The 18,750-nt window shown below is 53.6% G+C and overlaps 2 protein-coding genes across 4 annotated transcripts; one reads left to right on the top strand and one right to left on the bottom strand.

Moving 5' to 3' along the window:
- Window positions 1-79: 79 nt before the first annotated feature.
- DNAJB12 (DnaJ heat shock protein family (Hsp40) member B12) lies at window positions 80-15,296 on the top strand. 3 transcript variants are annotated; one of them, XM_072340932.1, is made up of 9 exons: window positions 80-271; window positions 1,059-1,227; window positions 2,594-2,739; window positions 6,703-6,888; window positions 8,114-8,193; window positions 8,934-9,043; window positions 11,407-11,579; window positions 12,127-12,272; window positions 13,531-15,296. In XM_072340932.1, the coding sequence occupies exons 1-8, from the start codon at window positions 139-141 to the stop codon at window positions 12,246-12,248; spliced, it is 1,119 nt and encodes a 372-aa protein (XP_072197033.1). In that variant the 5' UTR covers window positions 80-138; the 3' UTR covers window positions 12,249-12,272; window positions 13,531-15,296. The 3 variants fall into 3 exon arrangements, with proteins under 3 accessions (XP_072197033.1, XP_072197032.1, XP_072197031.1); XM_072340931.1 differs by having other exon boundaries at window positions 12,127-12,278; window positions 13,531-15,291; XM_072340930.1 differs by having other exon boundaries at window positions 12,127-15,291.
- Window positions 15,297-17,461: 2,165 nt separating this feature from the next.
- On the bottom strand, window positions 17,462-18,750 carry DDIT4 (DNA damage inducible transcript 4). Its single transcript, XM_072340288.1, has 2 exons — window positions 18,617-18,750; window positions 17,462-18,495 (listed from the first exon to the last, which is right to left on the bottom strand). Exons 1-2 carry the CDS (start codon window positions 18,711-18,713, stop codon window positions 18,014-18,016), a joined length of 579 nt encoding a protein of 192 aa, XP_072196389.1. The 5' UTR covers window positions 18,714-18,750; the 3' UTR covers window positions 17,462-18,013.

Here is an 18,750-nt window from a genome sequence, read left to right as displayed (position 1 = left end):
TCCGGGGCCGCGGCGAGGCGGCACGCGCCCAAACTCGCGGCAATACGGCGGGGGGCGGGGCGGAGGGGGGGACGGGTTCGTGACGTCATCAGTCCGCGCGCAGCACCGCCCCCGCCTCGGCCGGCCGCCGCCGCCGCCATGGAGTCGAACAGGGACGAGGCGGAGCGGTGCATCGGCATCGCGCTGGCCGCCGTCAAGGCCAACCAGCCCGAGCGGGCCCGCCGCTTCCTGGAGAAGGCGCAGCGCCTCTACCCGTCTCCGCGGGTCCGCGGTGAGCGGCGGCGGGCGCGGGGCGGGGCGAGGGGGGGGGGGGGTGCCGGGGCGGGCGGCGCGGCCTGAGCGCTGCCACCGCAGCTCCGGGGGCCGCGCCTGCGCCCTGACGGGAGGCGCGCGGAGCACGATGGGACGGAGAGTCCTCCGGGAGGGAGCGGCGGGCTGCGGGAGCAGTGCGGTACGGGGGGGCGGGAAGTACGGGAATGGGGGCCGAGAGAACAGCGGCCGAGAGATGGGATGCAGTGGGAGGGCCGAGATGGCCGCCTGTCAGGGAGGCGTGCGCTGCGAGGGTCGTGAAGAGGCCCGCTCGCTGCCCAGAGCCGCCTCCGGGCCTTGCTGGGACAGGCCGAAATCCCGCCTGTCTAAACGCGGCTCGGGAAAGGAGAGCGAGCCTGAAAGCGAGCTGCTGTTAGCGCGGAGCTCGGCCTCGTACCGGGAACAGCTGCTCCGCCAGAGGGCGGCGGGCGCTGCACGGAGCTGCTGGAGCACAAGGAGCAGCTGGACGACGTGCTCGGTCTGTGTGCTGGGTGCTCCTCTGAGCGGCTGGGTGCTGCGCTCCGTGATCCTTGTGGGTCCCTGCTGACCTGGGGCGCTCTGTGAGACGATGGGAGAAAATGAAAGGGTACGGGTACGATGCTGCAGGGATCCCTGTGTGCCCAGACCTGCAGTATTCTGGGGAGGGCTGAGAGCCATGTTCAAGAGGGATGGCTCCAGGGAGAAAGCGAAGGACAGACTGAGCTCTGTGGTCTCTGACCTTGTTTTACTTCCCCCTTTTCTACTTTCAGCTCTCCTCGAGTCGCTCAACAAGAGTGAGCCATCGTCCAACGGGCAGTCCCAGGCCAGGGAGTCCCCAAAGTTCAGGAAGGCAGGTGGGGACTTTCCATCAGCCAATGGGGAGGCCGGTGGGGAGGCTCCCAAGGGCTACACGCAGGACCAGGTGGATGCCGTGAAGAGGTGCGTGTGCTGCTCCCCAGGGTTACACATGGTGTTTATTACGTGATACCTGTCTGTTTCTCACTATGCTTTTAAGATGTGGGGATGGAGCGTTAAGGGGGAGGGTACATAGAATAGGTTGGAGTTGGACGGCTGTTCATACTCTGTGCTATGTGAGAAATTTGATCAGCTTTGAACTGCGTGGTCATTTTTCAGTGAGGTGTTAAAGGGGATCTAGGTGACCCTGTGAGACTTTCCCCTCAAGGCACATACAAAGGCTAGAGCTGTAGGCAGGCAGGCAGGCATTTTCCTGAGGAGGTGTGAGGGGCATTTTAAGTACATTCATTCCATGGACTTCATGCGAATGTTTCCTCTAGGTGCTGTTCAGTGGTTGTGTGCAAAACCCCATTTGGTGCTGAGATGTGTCGGGGGAAGCCATGGCTCACAGCTTGCAGCAGGAGGCCCTTGTGTTCTGAGCCTTGCCCTGTAGCAAGTGCCAGGGGGTGTGAGTGTCCCTTTAAGAGCCCAATAAGGTAGAAATCTACAGCAGGGCACTTCGCTCTGTTTGGATGGGGTGCTTCTAAGGCTCTTACTGGATAGTCCCAAGGGACGTTTATGCAGTCACCCCTTTTCCAAATGCTGTTTCAGCTGGTTTTTGTTCCTTTCTACCACTTGTAAATGCTGGAAGTTGAAGGACTGAACTGTATGCGCAGTCACTTGGTAAACTTTGTGTAAGCCTTTGGGTATGGCCTGGATTGTGCAAGAACTGCTCTGGCTGATTGATTTCCGGGTGTGCTTACTACGTCACGATTCTCCAGAAAGCCAGCTCACTCTATTCTGTCTTGTATAAGTCATGTGAGAAATTGGAACTGTGATGAAGCTGTGAGGAGTACGCAGCAGGAACTGGGCTGCACACAGGCCTGGGCAGCAGCTCCTGCTCCTTCTTCTGCTAAGTCTGAATCGGCAGGACCTGAGGGGGGTTATTAAAACCAAGCTGAAATCCCAGCTGTCCCCCAGCCTGCCATTTGTAAAACCCACACCTTTTGAACAGCTTCCAAAACGTGAGTGTGACAAATCTGAAGCATGTTTGTGAATCGCATGCTTTTGCGGGTGATATCATAGCCTGAGGAGGGGCCCTCCTACCTTTACAGGCCTGGCTGGTTCTGTGGGAGTGTTTGTGTGCTCGTAATGCAGGTGTTCCGTGGATGAGCGTGCAAGAAAAATTAGGTCACCCTCTGAGGAATTAGAACTGAGTAAACCAGGGTTCGCTGAACAACATCAATTGAAACTGCGATACGTGAGACATTGCAGAGTTGACATGTTTATGGCTAAGCAGTTTTTGTAGCTGGAATTCACTGCCCTTGTTTTCTCATTTCTCTTCTGGTAGGGTAAAGCAATGCAAGGATTACTATGAAATTCTGGGAGTCAATAGAGAAGCCTCTGATGAGGACTTGAAAAAGGCTTACAGGAAACTCGCGCTGAAGTTTCACCCAGATAAGAACCACGCACCAGGGGCTACAGAGGCATTCAAAGGTAAAGTATATTTCCCCCTTGATGATTTAGAGCCATAGAATCGTTTAGAGTTGGAAGGGACCTTTAAAGGCCATCTAGTCCGTTGGTGTCCCAGCGTACAGGGACACCACAGCTAGATCAGGTTGCCCAGGGCCTGATCCAGCCTCACCTTGAAAGGCTCCAGGGACGAGGTGTCTGCCACATCTCAGGGCAACCTGTGCCAGTGCCTCACTGCCCTCACTGCAAAACTTTTTCCTTATATCTAACCTAAACCTGCCTTCTTTGAGCTTGAAGCCATTTCCCCTTGTTCTTTTGCAACAGACCCTGCTAAAGAGGCCGTCCCCTTCTTTCCTGTAGCTCCCCTTTAGATTCTGACAGGCCGCTACCAGGTCACCTCGCAGGCTTCTCTCCTCCAGGCAGCACAGCCCCAGCTCTGTCGGCCTGTCACTGAAAGTTTACCCACAGCTGTCAGGTGATGGTGCTGAGCTTGGCTAGGAAGAACTCCTCAAAACAGCCTTGCAAGCCAGGCAGAGCACAACAAAGTTCTTGTCAGTAAAGTTGTTTCTCTTGTGAGATGGTAACGTTATGAACAAAGTACGTGCTAAGCTTAAAATATCAAGCATAGGTCACTGTGTTTAGGCGTCACTTCTGCTGGTTGGACAAGGCAAAGCCTTCCTCGTTTCCAAGCAGCACTTCCTGTCTTATACTACATGGTCTTCTGTCACATGGCCTGGGAGGGAAATCTCTCCAGATCTCGCTTCTGCTCTCCTCTGAACAGGCTGGGAGCCCCCAGCTTACAGGGAGAGGCTCCAAGTCCTGCAGACACCCAGCACAGGGCAGGTGCTGGAGTGCACCCCTGCCCAGTGACAGCTGAAGCAGAGATGCAGCGAGCTGTGCAGCCCCACAGCAGTTGTTGAGTTTGCAGCCCTTTTAGGCTTCTCCAATCATGGAGCATTTCAGGCAGCTCATAATCCTGCCAGTTTCCACATGAGCACTCAGCACCGGACTGTTGTGAAAGGCTGTGGGTGGAATTGCAGGATAGCAACACTAGGTGAAAACTTCTTGGGTGAAACTGCATCAGCTACGCAGCCAAGCCCAGGCAGAACTCAAGGAAGTCACCAGTAGCTTCAGTTCTGTTGAGAATAACCTCAGTGTCCCTCTGGCAGGGATGATTGCAGGGTAATAAGACATCTGGAAACCAGAGTCATTTTTCATAAGAAATGGTTTTGCCTAAAATGGAACATATGAAATAAGGCTTAAGCATTATATGTCCAGCTGGGAGCTGTTCCGTGTTTCTGAGTTTGTAGGGAAGGTGGTGGCTGAATTCTCTCTCACATCCGTGAACCTTTTCCTTTGCGTTATTTTTCGTCTCACTCCTGTATTATACATGCAAATTCTTAGCAGGAGGTGCTTGGAGATGCGCTTAGCTGAGCTTTTGCCCTCTGATTGTGCATGCTCAATTTGTGTGTGTGGGACAGGTGGATCCCCTTCACCATAATAAATGCTGTAGAGTTGCACAGGGACTTCATTCAACCACGGGAAGGAAAATAAAGGAGCAGGTTGGTGATCGTGCCCCTGAGCTGGCTCTGGAATTGCTCCACTCCAGAAGTAAAAGAGGGCTTTTCTGACTGTCATCCCTGAAAACAGCCCTGCAGGCAGTTAGCTGGACACGCGTACCCATGGGGTAGGCTTCTATCCTCGGTGTGCTACATGGGGAGGAAGCATAGCAGTGGCATCCTGCCTGTGGGGCTTTGAGCTCTGGTGATTGATGCGGTGAGAACTGCTGGAGCAGCATGCAGAGGTGCCATATGGCAAGAAACACTTTTTCTTCAGAGGCTGTGGAGGTTTGATAAGGAGCTATACGCAGAACCTCTTGTAACGGCTTTACAGCATTGGTCTTGCATTGTGAAGCCGTTTAAATACTGTGGTCTATTAGTGCTTTTCACTCCTGAAATGGCAGTAGACATTGGAGCAGGGAGCAAGGCAAGCCTGCACTCAGCATGTTGGCACAGCACTGGAGTAAACGGGAATTCAGCAGTAAAAGTCTCATGTAAGATTTGTTTCAGCTGTTTTAAGACTTAGATCCATAACTGGTAAGTGTCTTGCTGTTGGCAAATAAGGAGCTGACCCTCAGCTGCTTGGGAAAGCCTGTCTTAGTGCAGGGGCCAGATGAAATAGCAAGCACCTGCAGACACGTAGCTACACTGCACGTGTGGTAAGCCCCTGCTCAATAGTTTGTCCTTCACCTTGCTAAGTGGCGAAAGGCAGGTTTCTTCACCTGTAATCTTAAATAGTGATGTTTGCCAAAGGCTTTGACAAGAGTTACGTGCCAGAAGCCGTGTGTTAAGCAAGGTGCCCTTTATCTTTCCCTGCAGAGCTATCTGCTGCCGGTTTATCTCTCCCCTGAGCTTTGTCTCCTGGCTCCCCTGTCCTTCAGCTGCAAGCTGGGCTCCTGGTTCACTGCGCTCACTGAAGTCTGGATGGCTGTTTGGTTCCAGAGGGTGCTGGGGAAAATGTGTCCTGCTCTGAGGGTTTTAGTTAATTTTTTTCTAGCGTTGGTGTGTTAGCTGAAGGCTTGTCGTTCATCTTCCCAGTGACAGCTGATAAAGTGCTACGTCTTGTCCAGAGACCTTGTCTCAGTCCAGGATTGCAGCTGGTTGCAGCCTGTATGTTACCAGATTTGCATCGCTGCCTTGGGCTGACGTCAGGAAAAGAGCTGAACGTAGCTACGTGGGGCTGAAATCCTGGCTTGGAATGAGATGGTCCTTGGGCTTTGTCAGCAGAAGGCTAAGCATGAGCAGAATCCTGAATTGCTCCATGTTCATTGCTTAACTGTGCAGTTGGAAAGGACAAGCTCCTGTGCTGGAGTGAGTCAGTCCTTGCTGCCTCGCTTCTGTTCCTGGTTGAAGAAATGTTCGCTCTGTGTGCACTAATTATAACCAAGAATTAGAACAAGTATTAACATTACATCTTCTGCTCTCCAAACCTGTAGTCCAGGAGGAAACCATACCCTTCAGTCTGAATATCAGGAAAATGATGAATTTGAATCTCCTCAAAAGGGCATATGTCTCTGTTTCCTATCACTTCCGCTCCTGCCTTTAACTCACCCGTCAGCTCCAGTAGTACGAACTTTTTAACCTACTTGCGACATGGGAGGAAAGGATCCTCTCTGTGGTCACATACAGAGGCTCCTGGGTAGGCTGGTGTGGAGGGAAGTGGTGAGCTGGAATGGCAAGGGAGGGAAGCTTAGACAGAGGAGGGTGGCAGGCGGCTGTTGCGGTGGGAAGGCTCGCGTGTGCTGAGGCTGGGAAACCAGGGGGGGATGTCATTCCAGTACATTTCCACTGACACAGGCAGTGCTCGACAGCCCTTGTAATTATGCGCCTCAGTTTTGGTATCTGGACGTTTTGAAATCCATGGCTCAGTGATAGAGCTTTTAGCCAACATCTCCTTACCGGCTTCTATTGGAGGTTTTTAAATCTCTTTTGGTGATCTCACCTTCTTTGCAGTTCTGATTGTAGGCTGCGATACCAGTGCCCTTAATGCCACTTTCAAATAAAATGTGGCAACTAAAGTCATACTTTCCTACACGTTTACTTACGGATGAAGGTTTTGGCTATTAGTTGTTCAAAGAAATAACAGCTTTAATGAAATGAAACTTGTAGCAATTCTGCTACCAGTATTTCCAAGCAATGCATAGCTTCATGCCTGTTTCTCTCAGGATACATACAGAATTCATACCAATCCTATCATAGCTTCTCGTTTGGGTTAATGAAAGCCATAGGCACTGATTCTTGCCATGTGTTTTTTTCTGCCTGTGTTTGCAGAGAAGCATTCCGGGTGCTGCAGGAGCCTGCTGAGGGCTGGGAGCTGCTGAGGATCCCATCTGGGGGCTGAGGCAGGCGAGTCCTGCCTTTTTGCAGGGCTCAGCGTATTGTTGCTAGAAGGAAGAAGCTAATTGCTTCCTTATTGTCGATGTTGCAGCCATTGGTAACGCATATGCGGTGTTGAGCAACCCAGAGAAGAGGAAGCAATATGACCAGTTCGGAGACGAGAAGCTCAACCCTGCTCGGCATGGACATGCTCATTCAGACTTCCACCGTGGCTTTGAGGCAGACATCTCCCCTGAGGACCTCTTCAACATGTTCTTTGGTGGTGGTTTTCCCTCAAGTAAGCACATCAAACCTTAACCTCTTGAACCCAACCCTTTTTTACCAGTCACAATGTAGAGGGATTTATTTGACAGTGCTGGGATTGGTTTGAGGACTGTGTTCCTTTCTGCAGCTGAATTTGATGAGAGTTCTTGTTTAGAAATTCCCCAAACACACTGAGTTTCTAAAGTGATCAGATAGGTACTCAGGGAACTTGGGATCCAGCAGGTAATACCCTCAGGGCTGGGCTTCCTTCTGACTTGAGGTGTCTGCATGCTTGCAGTGTTAACTCTTTTTAGGTTGGATTGAATGTTAGAACAAAAATCATGAACAAAAATGCCATGCTTTAATGCAAGGCATGAAAACAGTCCTGTCCTGAAGAAGGCTTTTCTGCCTGGTGGCTTTAGGAGTTAAATCTTCTCAGCAGAACAAACTGTGGTAGCTTCTAGGCTTCAGTCTGTAGCTGCTCTGCCATGCAGCTGGAGTGGTTTCTTTTGCATGTGTATCCACTGGGATACTGTAGGAGACTACCTTGTGCTTCCAGTGTGGAGGCAGCCGTTACTTGGCCTCTGTGAACCGTCTTGGGGAACAAATCTGTGTTGTACTTGAGGTTTACTCTGGTAGCTATCTGCTGTGTCAGAACTAACACAGTGGTGCCAGGCACTCGCTGAGGCATCTGGAGACCTGCAGTATTCGTGTTCTGCCTGTCACAAAGGTAAAGCGACTCCAGTAAAAACAGAGAGCTGCTATTTTAGCTCAGTCTTTTTTCCTCTCCCCGCTGCCCCAGGAGAATTCAGGACTGGTTTTGCAGCTGCTTTCCCTTTTCAGCTGCAGTTTCGACATTTAAGACAAGATGTGGAAAAGCTGGTTTTTAAGGTGGGAAAACCAAGAATGATTTCTGTTCATTTGACAGCAGATGTGCTGTCCCTGAACCAGCTGGCGTGCTGCTGGCTGTGTGACAGGCTGAGCTGGGAGTGGTGGTGGCAGCAGAGCAGATCCAAGTGCGAGCACAGCATGGATTCCTTTAAAACGTCTCTTCTTGCATCTTTGCTGAGTGTGGTCTGAAGCAAAGGAACAAATCAGGCCCATTCCAGCAGTGTTCAAAGTTAAAGTTCCTGGATTTGCTGCTTTGTCTCATCACACAGTCTGTTTTTTCTTATGAGGCTGACATGGAGCGTGGTCACCTCTTGTGGCTCATTCCCAGCAGGCCTGCACCAGCTCTGACAGTTCTCTTCTGCTTGTAGGTAATGTTCACGTGTACAGCAACGGCAGGATGCGATACACCTATCATCAGAGGCAGGACAGACGAGAACACCAGGGTGATGTAAGTGACGAGAGCAGGCAGAGGGCTGAGGGTTGGAGTGCTTTTTGCAATGCACACGTTGCCAAGCTAGCTGGTGTGAAGGTTGCATGAAGCTGCCTGTGTTCTCCTCCCTGTGCAGCAAGCTGGAGCTGTGGGAAGTGCGCTGCCTGCAGAATTTGTGCTGCTTCATTTATGGGTAGTTGTTCTCATAGGGCTTTCACAGCTGTCTTCCAGCAGGGAGATCATGGCTATGTCTTGAAACAGTGCCACCTTGAAATAAGGTCGTACTGGTTTTTGAGAGAGAATAAGCATTTCCTTTCATGTTTAATTCCCTACTTTCAAGACAAATCTGGCTTTCAGATTATGTGGGTACACACAGCTCCTCCCAATGCATACTCATTCTCCCTTTTAATTCAGTGTACAGGATGGGGTGTTTCTGATCTGCGGTGCTTAATTAACCAAAGGAAAAAAAAATGATGGCATGAGCTATTTGGATTTTTCTGCCACAGGATCTATCTCCAGTGCTCTGAGGCCTCTCAACAAATGAAATGAGATTGCAGGATTTATATAACCTTACTCTCTTGATAACTAATAGTAGTGTCTGGGCTGCTGGGCTCTCCCCCTGCTTCTCTTGGGGAGTCTCACTGGCCCAAAAGGGCAGGGGAATGAGGTTGTTCTAGGATTGGGAGGGAGGGCTTAGCTGCATGGTCTTTGTGTGAAGGTATAGGACAGCGCTCCATCCTGCGTTTCTCTTCCCTCAGGGCGGCCTTGGGCTGTTTGTCCAGCTGATGCCTATCCTCATCCTGATTGTGGTGTCTGCTCTCAGCCAGATGATGGTCTCCAGCCCACCCTACAGCCTGAGCCAGAGGCCGTTAGTACCCCGTACTCTGAAACCTATTCATGTGGGGTCGGGTGGGTTCTGGGGGGGCTGGGTGGCACAGTGGGTAGGGAACCAGGCGCTCTGTTTTCCCTGCCAGTTTTTGGCTTTATTGCTTCCCACCGTTGCTCTTGCTCCCCGCTGTCAAATGTGCTGGGGAAGGCTCCCTGTTGTCAAGCGGGTCTGGAGATGGAAGGTGCAGGGTTATGCCAGGGATATGCTTGGCCAGGGAGCTTCTGCAGCCTGTGACTGGGTTAGAAAGGAACAGAATAAATGAGTTTGAGGAGCTGTAGCCCAGCAGGGTGGTTCAGACACAGAGATCCCATGGTGCGGAGTGAAATGGGATGTAGAGTTAAATGGAGGTGTGAAAAATGAAAGTCATATCTATTCATCATGACAGCCTTGGCTGGGTTTGTATGTGGTGCAGAGCAGCACAGGAAAAGGGGAAGGGATAAGAGACATTCCTGTAGAAGGAAAGACACTTGTGGAGAAATCCCCTGGTTCTGAACTTTCATCTTGCTGTGAGATTGCTGTGACCAGACATTTACTGGGCAGAAGCGGCGCTGGTTCTTTCTGTGGAAATGCCCTGGTCAGCGAATTGTGCTGACAAACAAGTTTCTATTCTTGGTCACTCAGTAGTGCCAGTCAGGAGTGAAAAGTCATGACGATTTCTGGCTGCTTGCATCATTCCTGATAGAGGCTTTGTGTGTTTTCAGTGGTGGCTCCCTGCTTGTACATTAAAGGCAGGTGGAGGTGGCAGCCCCTGAGTCCTGTGTAGCATCAGCGATGGCGTTTCTTATGGGTGGTGGTGTTAAATGCTACAAAAACCACCTTAGCTTGGAGTGCAAGGTAAAGGCCGTGGCATTAGTGCTTAGAACCAAAAGATGGAGTGTTTTTGAACAAGGCAGGAGTGAGGGTAATTCTGAGAGTGCTGAGGTGTGATTTCTGTCCTTCACTACAAAGCAAAGTGCGTGTGCGTTGTTTCTGTTTGGTTTATACGAGTGAAGAGGCAGTGTGTGGAGCCAGGAGGCATTCAGCAGAGGGCAGCTTTGAAGAGGATGGGGATTTGCTTCCAGCTTTGTCAGCGGTCAGAGAGGAGCATCGTCCCCCAGCCTCACTGTACTAGAGCTGTCATCATTCCAGCCTGAGCGAGGCATTGAGAGGTGCTGAGTGCAGGCGGCTGCTGTGCCGGCAGGTGGTGCTGTGCTCTTGCTCTGGCTGTCCAGCCGTGTTTTGCTGCCCGGTGCAGATACTGCTGGGCACCAAGCTGCAGCTTGCCGCCCCCAACCCAGCCAGTCTGAGATGAGGCGCTTTCGTGGTACGGGAAGGTTTTAGTGCCGCTTGTTGACAGATAAAGCGGTGAGCTGAACTGCTGCTCTGCCAGCAAGCGCTGCCCATGCCTCAAAAAACAGCAAGAGAGTTTCTGGTCTTGTTTAGTCCCTGGGGTTTCCCACCGTTGGTCCTGGAATGCTGGATGCTGATGAAATGTGCAGGAGTGCTTGAATCACTCCTGCAAGCCCTGATAACAGGCTGAAGGGTGAGCCGGATGGGTTAATGTTTATACCTGCCTTAAGAATCAAGCTCGCTTTTAGTGCAGCAGCAGCTGGTATTTATTAAGGGAAACTTTGGGCATGTCTCCAGATGGAGCTGTTCCCGATGGATGCAGTGTTTGGGCACAGGCCCTGTGTTGCAGCTTGCACACACGCCCCAGTGAGTATCTCCAGGTTTGCTGGAGCGCTGGGGAAAAATAAGAACGTTGCTTTGTCTGAAATGCAAATCCAGGGGGTAGGGCAAAGAGGGATTTCCTTCTAGAAGGTACTGATTGCTGCAGGCTCGAGTGCAGAGCGGAGCTAATTTTGTTCTCGCAGCAGCATGTGATGTTCTAGAGGAAGCCAACACTCAGGGTCAGCAGCTCTCTTCTGAGGAGAGCGGGGGCGTGGGGGGCGAGAGGGGGCTGCGGGAGCACTGTGATAGGCACTGCGCCCTGCTCTGCCCACGTCAGCCCCCAGCCTGTGCAGTGCCCCTGGGGCTCACTGCCAAAAGCAGCAAGGAAGCTGCAGAGATTTAATTAGCGCCGAAAATCCTAATGAACGCTTTATTTTAAATGGGTTTAGTCCTTGGGCAATCCACCTGAAGTGTTCTGTCTGTGTTCAGAGCTGTGCCCACCTAGCTAGAGGCCCGCCAGGCTGTCCCTCCCTGTGCTGATGTTTCATTTCCACCAGCGGTGCTTCTCCTCCCCAGGGCCGTGGGTGCAGGGGGCCACTGTCCCTCACGGCACATGTGTGGTAAGGAATTAGGGGGTGCTGGCTGTGCGCTTGAAGTGTCCCACGCCACTGTGACTTTTCTCCCTGACCTAGGTCTGTGGGTCACGTACACAGGAGGGTGACAGAGCACTTAAAAGTTATCTACTACGTTTCTGAGAACTTTGCAGAAGAATACACAGGCACGAACTTGAAAAATGTGGAAAGGAGTGTGGAGGACGACTACATTGCAAACCTTCGAAACAACTGCTGGAAAGAGAAGCAGCAGAGTGAGTAGTGTGGGGTCAGGAGCAGAAGGGTTTGTTCACTGCACGAGCTCTGCTTTGGAAAAGACTTTGGTGACTGAGCTGTGCTTAAGCTGTATTTTATCACTGCGTAGGCACATTTCCTGTTTGTTTGTTTTTTCTGCCTATGACTTCATGTCTGTTTTGGCTTGGTTTGGTTTTTAATGTCGCCACAGAACTGGTCAGGCGAGAGCTGTGCCCCAGAGGCTCCCCTGCTGCTGTCAGTAGGATATCTGCTGTGCAGTGGAGGGGAGGGCTGTGGCCACCTTGCCAGAAAGCCCCTGCAAGCTCCCTATGTATCCCAGTTGTCCAAGGAAGGACCAAATTCCTCATGAATATTGCTGGTGTGTCCACCCAGCTCCCCGACAACAGGCATATCTGTGAGCCTGCTGCCCGTGCTGTCTGCTGTCCCACAGCGTGGCAAGCAGAACTGATGGACTGAGCTCTGAGCCTCTGCATCCCCTCCCCTGTGCCTGGTAGGACGGGTCTCCTTCCACCCTGGGTCTGTAACGCTGTGCTTTTCCCTTTGCAGAGGAAGGCTTGCTGTACCGGGCACGCTACTTTGGAGACACGGAGCTGTACCAGCGAGCACAGAAGATGGGCACCCCCAGCTGTAGCAGACTGTCAGATGTACAAGCCTCTCTGCATGGATAGTCGCTGTCGGCCCGCTCAGCAGAGGTCTAAGTACGAGCTGTGGCGCTTCCTGTGGCAGCAGAGCACGGCACACTAGTGCTTTTAACACTTAAATCTCTGAGGCACAAGTCTTCACGCGTCTCTTCCAGATGCTCAAATGTTAATGGGGGGAGGCAGCCCCCCTCTGTCAAGCCTACACTCCTTAATTGGGAAATTGATTTTGTTTAGCTTGCATGTCAGCACCCCCAGCTCACTCCAAGCTCGCGTTGCTGGTATTGGTTCTCTAGGAACAAAGCAAAAGCCCCAGGCGTGCTGGCAGCCCGGCTGAGCTCTTGCCAACCGCGCCTTCAATGCAGTGCCACGTGCACCTCGGCTGGTTGGAAGTTTTATTCCTTATCTTGCTAAGCCTTGACCAGCCGTGGCTGCCTGCCCCCACGTTTTAAAGAACCCTTTTTCTTGCTTTCCTGCCTGTTTTATTGAAAAAGCCGTTATCCCCTGGCACTGTGGTGACTGTTAGAAAGCAGATGTTCCTTGCCTACCTCTTGCCTTGCCGTGACGCTTCAGGAGAAGAGAGCAAAGGGTCAGAGCTTACAGCAGGGGCTAGGAGCAGCTCAGTGTGTTGAACTGGAAAACAAAGTAAAAGCAGTGGAGTGGGAGCCCGGAGAGCAGTGGGTGGGAGAGCTGGAGTCCAGGGAGCCCACACAGCGCAGAGGAAAGCGGATGTGCTGGGTCATGGGAGAGCTGATAAAAAATAATGAAAGCTTTGGCACAGAGTTTGGAGTCCTTTTTCTGCTTAATTCTCTGAGCTGGAGGCCCATACAGGCCTTGTCTAAACGCATCATTTCTTGAAAGTTGGATTTCTGTAGGAAATAAGTGGAAGGTGAAGTTTGCACCGAGTTTTAGTTGCAGGGACACCACTGTGGCTTGATGCTGGACACCTGGCTGTTGGAGTTCCTAACACCAGTAAGGAGGTTCAGCAGTGGACTTTTGCTTTATTTTCCTTGGCTAATGGAGCACATCTTAAAGCAAATCTTCAGGGTTGTGCTTGGCCTTTCCTGGTGTACTCTGGCTCTGGTTTTCTTGGTACACCCACTCTTGTTTTCCCTTGCGCCTCTCATGTCAGGGCAGGCTGGTGCTAAAAACCAGGAGAGAGGCAGTGTCTGCGTGCCCACGGTGCCGGAGCAGAGCAGCCATGTGGGTGGCAGGGCAGGGCAGGAGGAGCAGCCTGCTGCGGTGCAGGGACGGGTGGGCCACAGAGGGGCACTGTGCCAGGGACTGACACCGTTACCGCTCTCGTTCCCAGACCCTTGACATGCCTGAAGACTTTTGGTGAAGTGCACTGAGCCGAGGTGACAGACTTTATATTTAAAGAATGAACCCTTATATTAAAATGGAATTGAGATTAGCAACGCACAACCGCCCTCTTTCTTCTCTCTGCCCGTCTTCGCCGGTGGACGTCCCAGGTGGCAGTTAGGACAGGACTAGAGGCCATCGTCCTCATTCCCTTCCAGCAGCACCGCCGTGTGACGGCCTGGTTGGCGAAAGGAGACCCTCATGGGCTGCGCTGGAGAGAGAAATCGGACAATTGGGTGATAAGGAAAACTTTTAAAGAGAAGAAAAAAAGAGAAAATATAATCTATTTAGAATTAATTTATAGCTGTATATACGTTGTACTTTTAAACTATGCAGGGGTTGGATGATTAAATTATTTTGCTTTGCGCCCGGTTTGGTGAACGGAGCAGCAGAAGGGCTGCGCTGGGTGTGTGGCACGAGGCAGCAGTCACGTGGCGGTGGTTGCGCTTCGCTTTCCTGAGGACAGCAGCAACCCGTGGCCGGGGAGCTCGATGTCTGCCTGCCGGAGAAGCATTTCCGAATCCACGGGGGAAAAAAACCATTAATGAAACTGCCCAGATTTGCAATTTGGTTTTGCAACGTTGGTAAAAGCAACCGCGGGTCAACCGAGTGCTGGAGCCACGCGTTGGCCAGAGGAAAGGATCGTCCTGGATGCTTTTTGCTCATCAGTTCTTGCTTTAGTCGTAACTTTTTTTTCCCTTTTCTTTTTTCGGCCTCGTAGTCATTGTGCGGCGCTGGTTCAGTGAGCAGGGCTGTTTGCCAGCCGCATCCCTTGGGGAATTTGTCAGTCCTGCACTTGGGATTCCTCACCCAGCAGCGCTCCGTTCTGTGGCACAGCCGTGGCCTTAGGGCAGCTGGTAGGGAACGGAGCGTTGCATCGCTTCTGTTGAAAGAAGCTCTGCGGGCTGAGATCAGCGGCTGCTGAGCTCCTCAGACCCCATTGCTGCGAGAGCTGCGTGCCGGGGCTCACCTGCTCGGCCAGGCAGGGCCCGGCTTAGAGCAGCTCCAGGCTGCCGTTCCCACCGCGCGAGTGTGAGAGGTAAAAGTGAAATGAGCGGAGTTGTGTCACTGGGACAAACTGGATCTTTCTTTGTACCCTGCAGTTCATTTGTCCTGAAGGCGTTCCCTGTGAGAGCTGCCCCGTTCCCTGTGAGAGCTGCCCCGGCAGCTGGGGGTTGCTCGGGTGGGTGGTGCAGGGTGGCTGGGCTGGAATGGGAGTGAGCAGCAACGCGGGCTGAGGTCTTTGGTGTTGGAGATCCACGTGCTCTGTCTTGGGCCAGTTATTTATTTTGCAAAATATCAGCCCTCCTGTTAACTGTAAGCCTTATATCCCGCAGCTACCATGGCTTGGACTTGATTTTAAGAGACGATTATTATTTTTTAATGATATCTCCATCTTCAGAAGGAATTTGGTGGAGTGTGACGTGGGAATAGCTTAGTAGTGGTACAGGGCAGTTGGCAGCGGAGGTCCCTGTGGTGGGAGCTGTCGGCTGTGGAGAGAGATGGCGTTTGCAAGAGGTGCTGACCATCTCCCAGCACAGCATTCCTTGCCCAGGGCCTGCCTGCCTGAGCCTCGTGATTTCTCAAGTAGTTCCCCACGGATAATAGGAGCCAGACAGCATAGAGCCCAACGGGTATTCACAGGAGCCGTATTTCTTGATTTAGAATTAATGATGAAATTGTACATCTATAAATAAACGTTTGTAACGTGAAAGGCTTCAGCTGCGGTGGTGTTGTGCAGGTCCTGGTGTGAAATGGCAGCAGTTTTCACCCCAGCGCTGCATTTCTAGCTGCTCCTTTCCCTCGGTCCGAGTTTGAGCTGGTTTTGGGGGGGTGCGCTTTATTCTCCTCCCACCATTGCTCTCTACCTCTGCGCTCCTGCAGGGGGAGTGAGGGCTTTCGAGCTCCCAAGGTCTCGGAGAAAGCAAAGGCGAGGTGCAGCTCTGCTCCCAAGCCTTGCCCTGGGGCACGTGGGAAAAGCCATCCCAGCAGCGCCCCGGGTCCACCTGGAGGAACAAACTGGTGCTATTTAAGATGGGATTATTGCTAATGGCTGCTAATAGATTGCTAAAAGCCGATTTCGCGTGACCAATTAAAATAATAACTTCATATCCCAATGTGCAGTCTCACTCCCGACCTGCTGTAAACCAGAGGTGGCTGCCAGCTGCTGGGAGCTCCCAGTTTGGGCTCAGATGGGGTCTGCCCTGGTGCACCTGGTCCTACAGCAACCCAGACAGACAGAGCTCCCTAGGAGTGGGGTCTCTTTGATTTGCTTTATTGGTGTGAGCAGCTGGGGCTGCCCATGAGCTCCTTCCCCACCCAGCGGTTCCTTCGCCCTAAAAATAATTTCTCTCAATTGCTCTGCTGCCTGTTTCAGATGTCCATGAAATGATGCCCCGGAGCGGTGCAGCAGGGAGAGCCCCAGGTATCGCAGCGCTGGGTGTCCCCAGGGGCGCTGAGCAGCCCGTATCCGCGTGGGGAGGCTAAAGGAAGGATTCTGGCACCTTCTGGGAGCTGCCAGAAGCCTCGTGTTGCCCCCTGGGGACCTTGATGTGCATCCAGCCTGGGTTCTGTCACAGAAAGGGCAGCTCACTATAAATAGGAGCTGCTCCCGAGGCTGGATTTGAGCTGGGTGTCTGAGGCTGCCGCAGGGCATCTGTGTGATGCGGGGACCTGGTGCAGAGGGGTTCTGTTTCACTGTTGTTTGCAGGTTTTTTCTGGGGGGTCTCTGCAAAGCCCTCGATTGTGATTACAGCTTTAGAAAGTGACACCAAGTCCCTTGTGAGGTCAGGGGGAAGCTGGGGCCGCAGCGGGGCACGGTGGGCAGCATTCCCCCCGCATGCCTATAAGGCTTCATGAAATGTGTATATAAATATAGCTGTGAGACATGATGCATTTAAAGCTGCTGGGATGAGGGTATGGCTGCTGTCAGCACGACGGCACTCAGTGCTGCTGCCCGGGGCAACGTGCCTTTCCTGCCCTGTGACACGGGTGCCACCAGCTGTGCAGCTCACCATGGCTTCACCACAGCGCTGTGCTCCAGTTCTCTGGTTCTGTGACCAGTGCTGACACTGGGCTGCATACAGGGATGGCTCTTGGCCAGGCCCCGAAACAGAGATGCCCTGTGTGTGGGGTGGGGGATGATCCACAGCATCAGCCCTGGGGAAATGTCCTGATCCTCAGCACATTAGGGACAGGACACGTGAGGAATAGGATGCACAGCTGCAACAAGGTGTGTGCAGTGCGACCCCCCAGTGCTCTGCTGAGGGCTGGCTTTGTCAGAAGTAACTTTTCTGGGTGTGTTTTTTCATCACTCAGTATCTGAAGTAAAAAGAAACACAGGGCAGAAACCTGAGCCAGAACAAACTTGCATTCTAATAGAAACAAGTTGGCTGGATTATTTTTTCTGCAGCCTGGTTTTATCCTCCACACCTCACGCCTGACCCGGCGTGCCTGCCTTAATTACACTTTAGTGAAAGCCTTTTTTCTGAGCTGCTCTAACTGCTAATTGCAGGCTGCTGTAATTGCACTCGTTGGTGTGGATGCAAAGCAGGCTCCGGAGCACGTGTGGAAGAGGGCACTGCCTGGGTGAGTCGACACACAGTGTCTCCCCCCCCCCCCCCCCAATACCAGACTCTCCTGCTGCTCACCCAAAGCCGGGACGCTTCCCCATGGCTGTGGTGCACCTGGGTGGCTCAGGGGCTGAGTCAGCCCTGCCTGAGTCACAGCCCCGTGCCCCACACTGAGGTGTGCTGCAATTCCCACCCCCTCCCACTATCCCACGGCCCCCACAGGATGTGGGGCACTAGGGTGATCGCTGCCCATCCAGGAGCTGCTTGCATCATCCCAAAGCCCACAGCACGGACAGACAGAGCCAGGCATCAACGAGTCAGGTTTTATTAGAAAAGTAAAAAAAACGACACAATTGCATAGGAAGTCTTGCACTTGAACATCAAGTGTATGAGTGTAACTGTAATCAATGAAGCACACGGGCTGTAACGAGGAGGGGTCCCGCCCTCCATCCCCGTGCCACTCACACACCGGGCTTCTCCCCGTGACAAAGACACACACCATTTTGGATCCCCGCTGCCACACCGGGACCCAGGATGCAGCTGCCAGATGTCAGCAGTGGGGTTTCTTGTGATGCGGGCTCAGCTCAGCCTCGCTCACTCCCACAAACACACTCACACACACGCTCCCTCCCCCAGAAAGCCCATTGATTACAATCATCGTTACAAAAACAAGAATGGATCAGCAGGAGGCCGCCCGCCCCGCAGCAGCCCCGCTGCCCAGCGCAGGGGCACGGCCACCACCCTCCTGACGGGCGCACGGAGCGCAGGGGCTGCCGGCAGGGCCACGCCGACACCCCGGGTCTCCCCGCTGCAGCGGGCACCGCGGGCCGCTTCGCTTTGCAGACCGGCGGCACCGTCCCGTCAGCACTCCTCGACCAGCAGCTGCTCCGAGCTGTACAGCTTCTTCTTCATCACCCTGAAGCCCGTGCTGAGCTTCATGGACTGGCCGAAGGCCGGGCTGAGCGCCGGCGCCGAGGCGAGGAGCCCCTGGATCTTGGGCCAGAGGCGGGAGTCCAGCCGCAGCACCAGGGTCAGCTGGAAGGTGGGCACCACGGCGGGGTCGGCGGCGATGCGCCCCACGTCGTGGCAGGCCTTGCCGTGCTCCACGCAGAGGTCGAGGAGGGCTCCCCGCAGCCCGCAGGGCTCGCTGCAGGCCAGGCGCAGCAGCTCGCTCCGCAGCTGGGCGGCGAGCTGGGCCGGCATCAGGAGACGCGAGCGGCGGCGGGAGCCCAGCGGGGCGCTGCCCAGCGCGGCCTGCACCAGCTCCAGCAGCCGGGCGCTCAGCAGCTCGTCCTCGGGGTCGTGCAGCAGCTCCAGGTCCGGCAGGGAGATCTGCTCGGGCTCTGCGGGAAGAAGACGGCTCAGCGCGGCGGCTCGGGGTGCCGTTTCCCCTCCGCGTAACGCCCGGCCCCCCCACCCCGCGGCCATCCTCCCCCTTCCCGCAGCTCTCCGTCCCCCGCTCACCTCCCTCCGAGCCGGAGGCGCTGCCCAACGACTCGCAGTCGGAGCTCTCCAGGCTGCCCCGCTCTCCGCCCGCCAGCCGCTCCCACAGCCCGGGCATCACGCCGACCCCGCGCCCCGCCGCGCTCTCGCTCTGA

This window comes from Excalfactoria chinensis, chromosome 6, assembly GCF_039878825.1.
Source record: "Excalfactoria chinensis isolate bCotChi1 chromosome 6, bCotChi1.hap2, whole genome shotgun sequence".
Classification (NCBI taxonomy): domain Eukaryota; kingdom Metazoa; phylum Chordata; class Aves; order Galliformes; family Phasianidae; genus Excalfactoria; species Excalfactoria chinensis.
Note: the sequence above shows the minus strand (reverse complement) of the source record. Positions and strands in the feature narration are given on the sequence as shown.

What these genes read in the sequence shown, in the direction of transcription:
- DNAJB12 (XM_072340932.1), top strand. Translation starts at nt 139, where the DNA reads ATGGAGTCGAACAGGGACGAGGCGGAGCGGTGCATCGGCATCGCGCTG. An exon ending in GGCTACAGAGGCATTCAAAG is followed by an intron (nt 2,740 to 6,702) that starts GTAAAGTATATT and finishes TCGATGTTGCAG; the next exon opens with CCATTGGTAACGCATATGCG. An exon ending in TACAGCCTGAGCCAGAGGCC is followed by an intron (nt 9,044 to 11,406) that starts GTTAGTACCCCG and finishes TCCCTGACCTAG; the next exon opens with GTCTGTGGGTCACGTACACA.
- DDIT4 (XM_072340288.1), bottom strand. Translation starts at nt 18,713, where the DNA reads ATGCCCGGGCTGTGGGAGCGGCTGGCGGGCGGAGAGCGGGGCAGCCTG. An exon ending in CGCCTCCGGCTCGGAGGGAG is followed by an intron (nt 18,496 to 18,616) that starts GTGAGCGGGGGA and finishes TTCTTCCCGCAG; the next exon opens with AGCCCGAGCAGATCTCCCTG.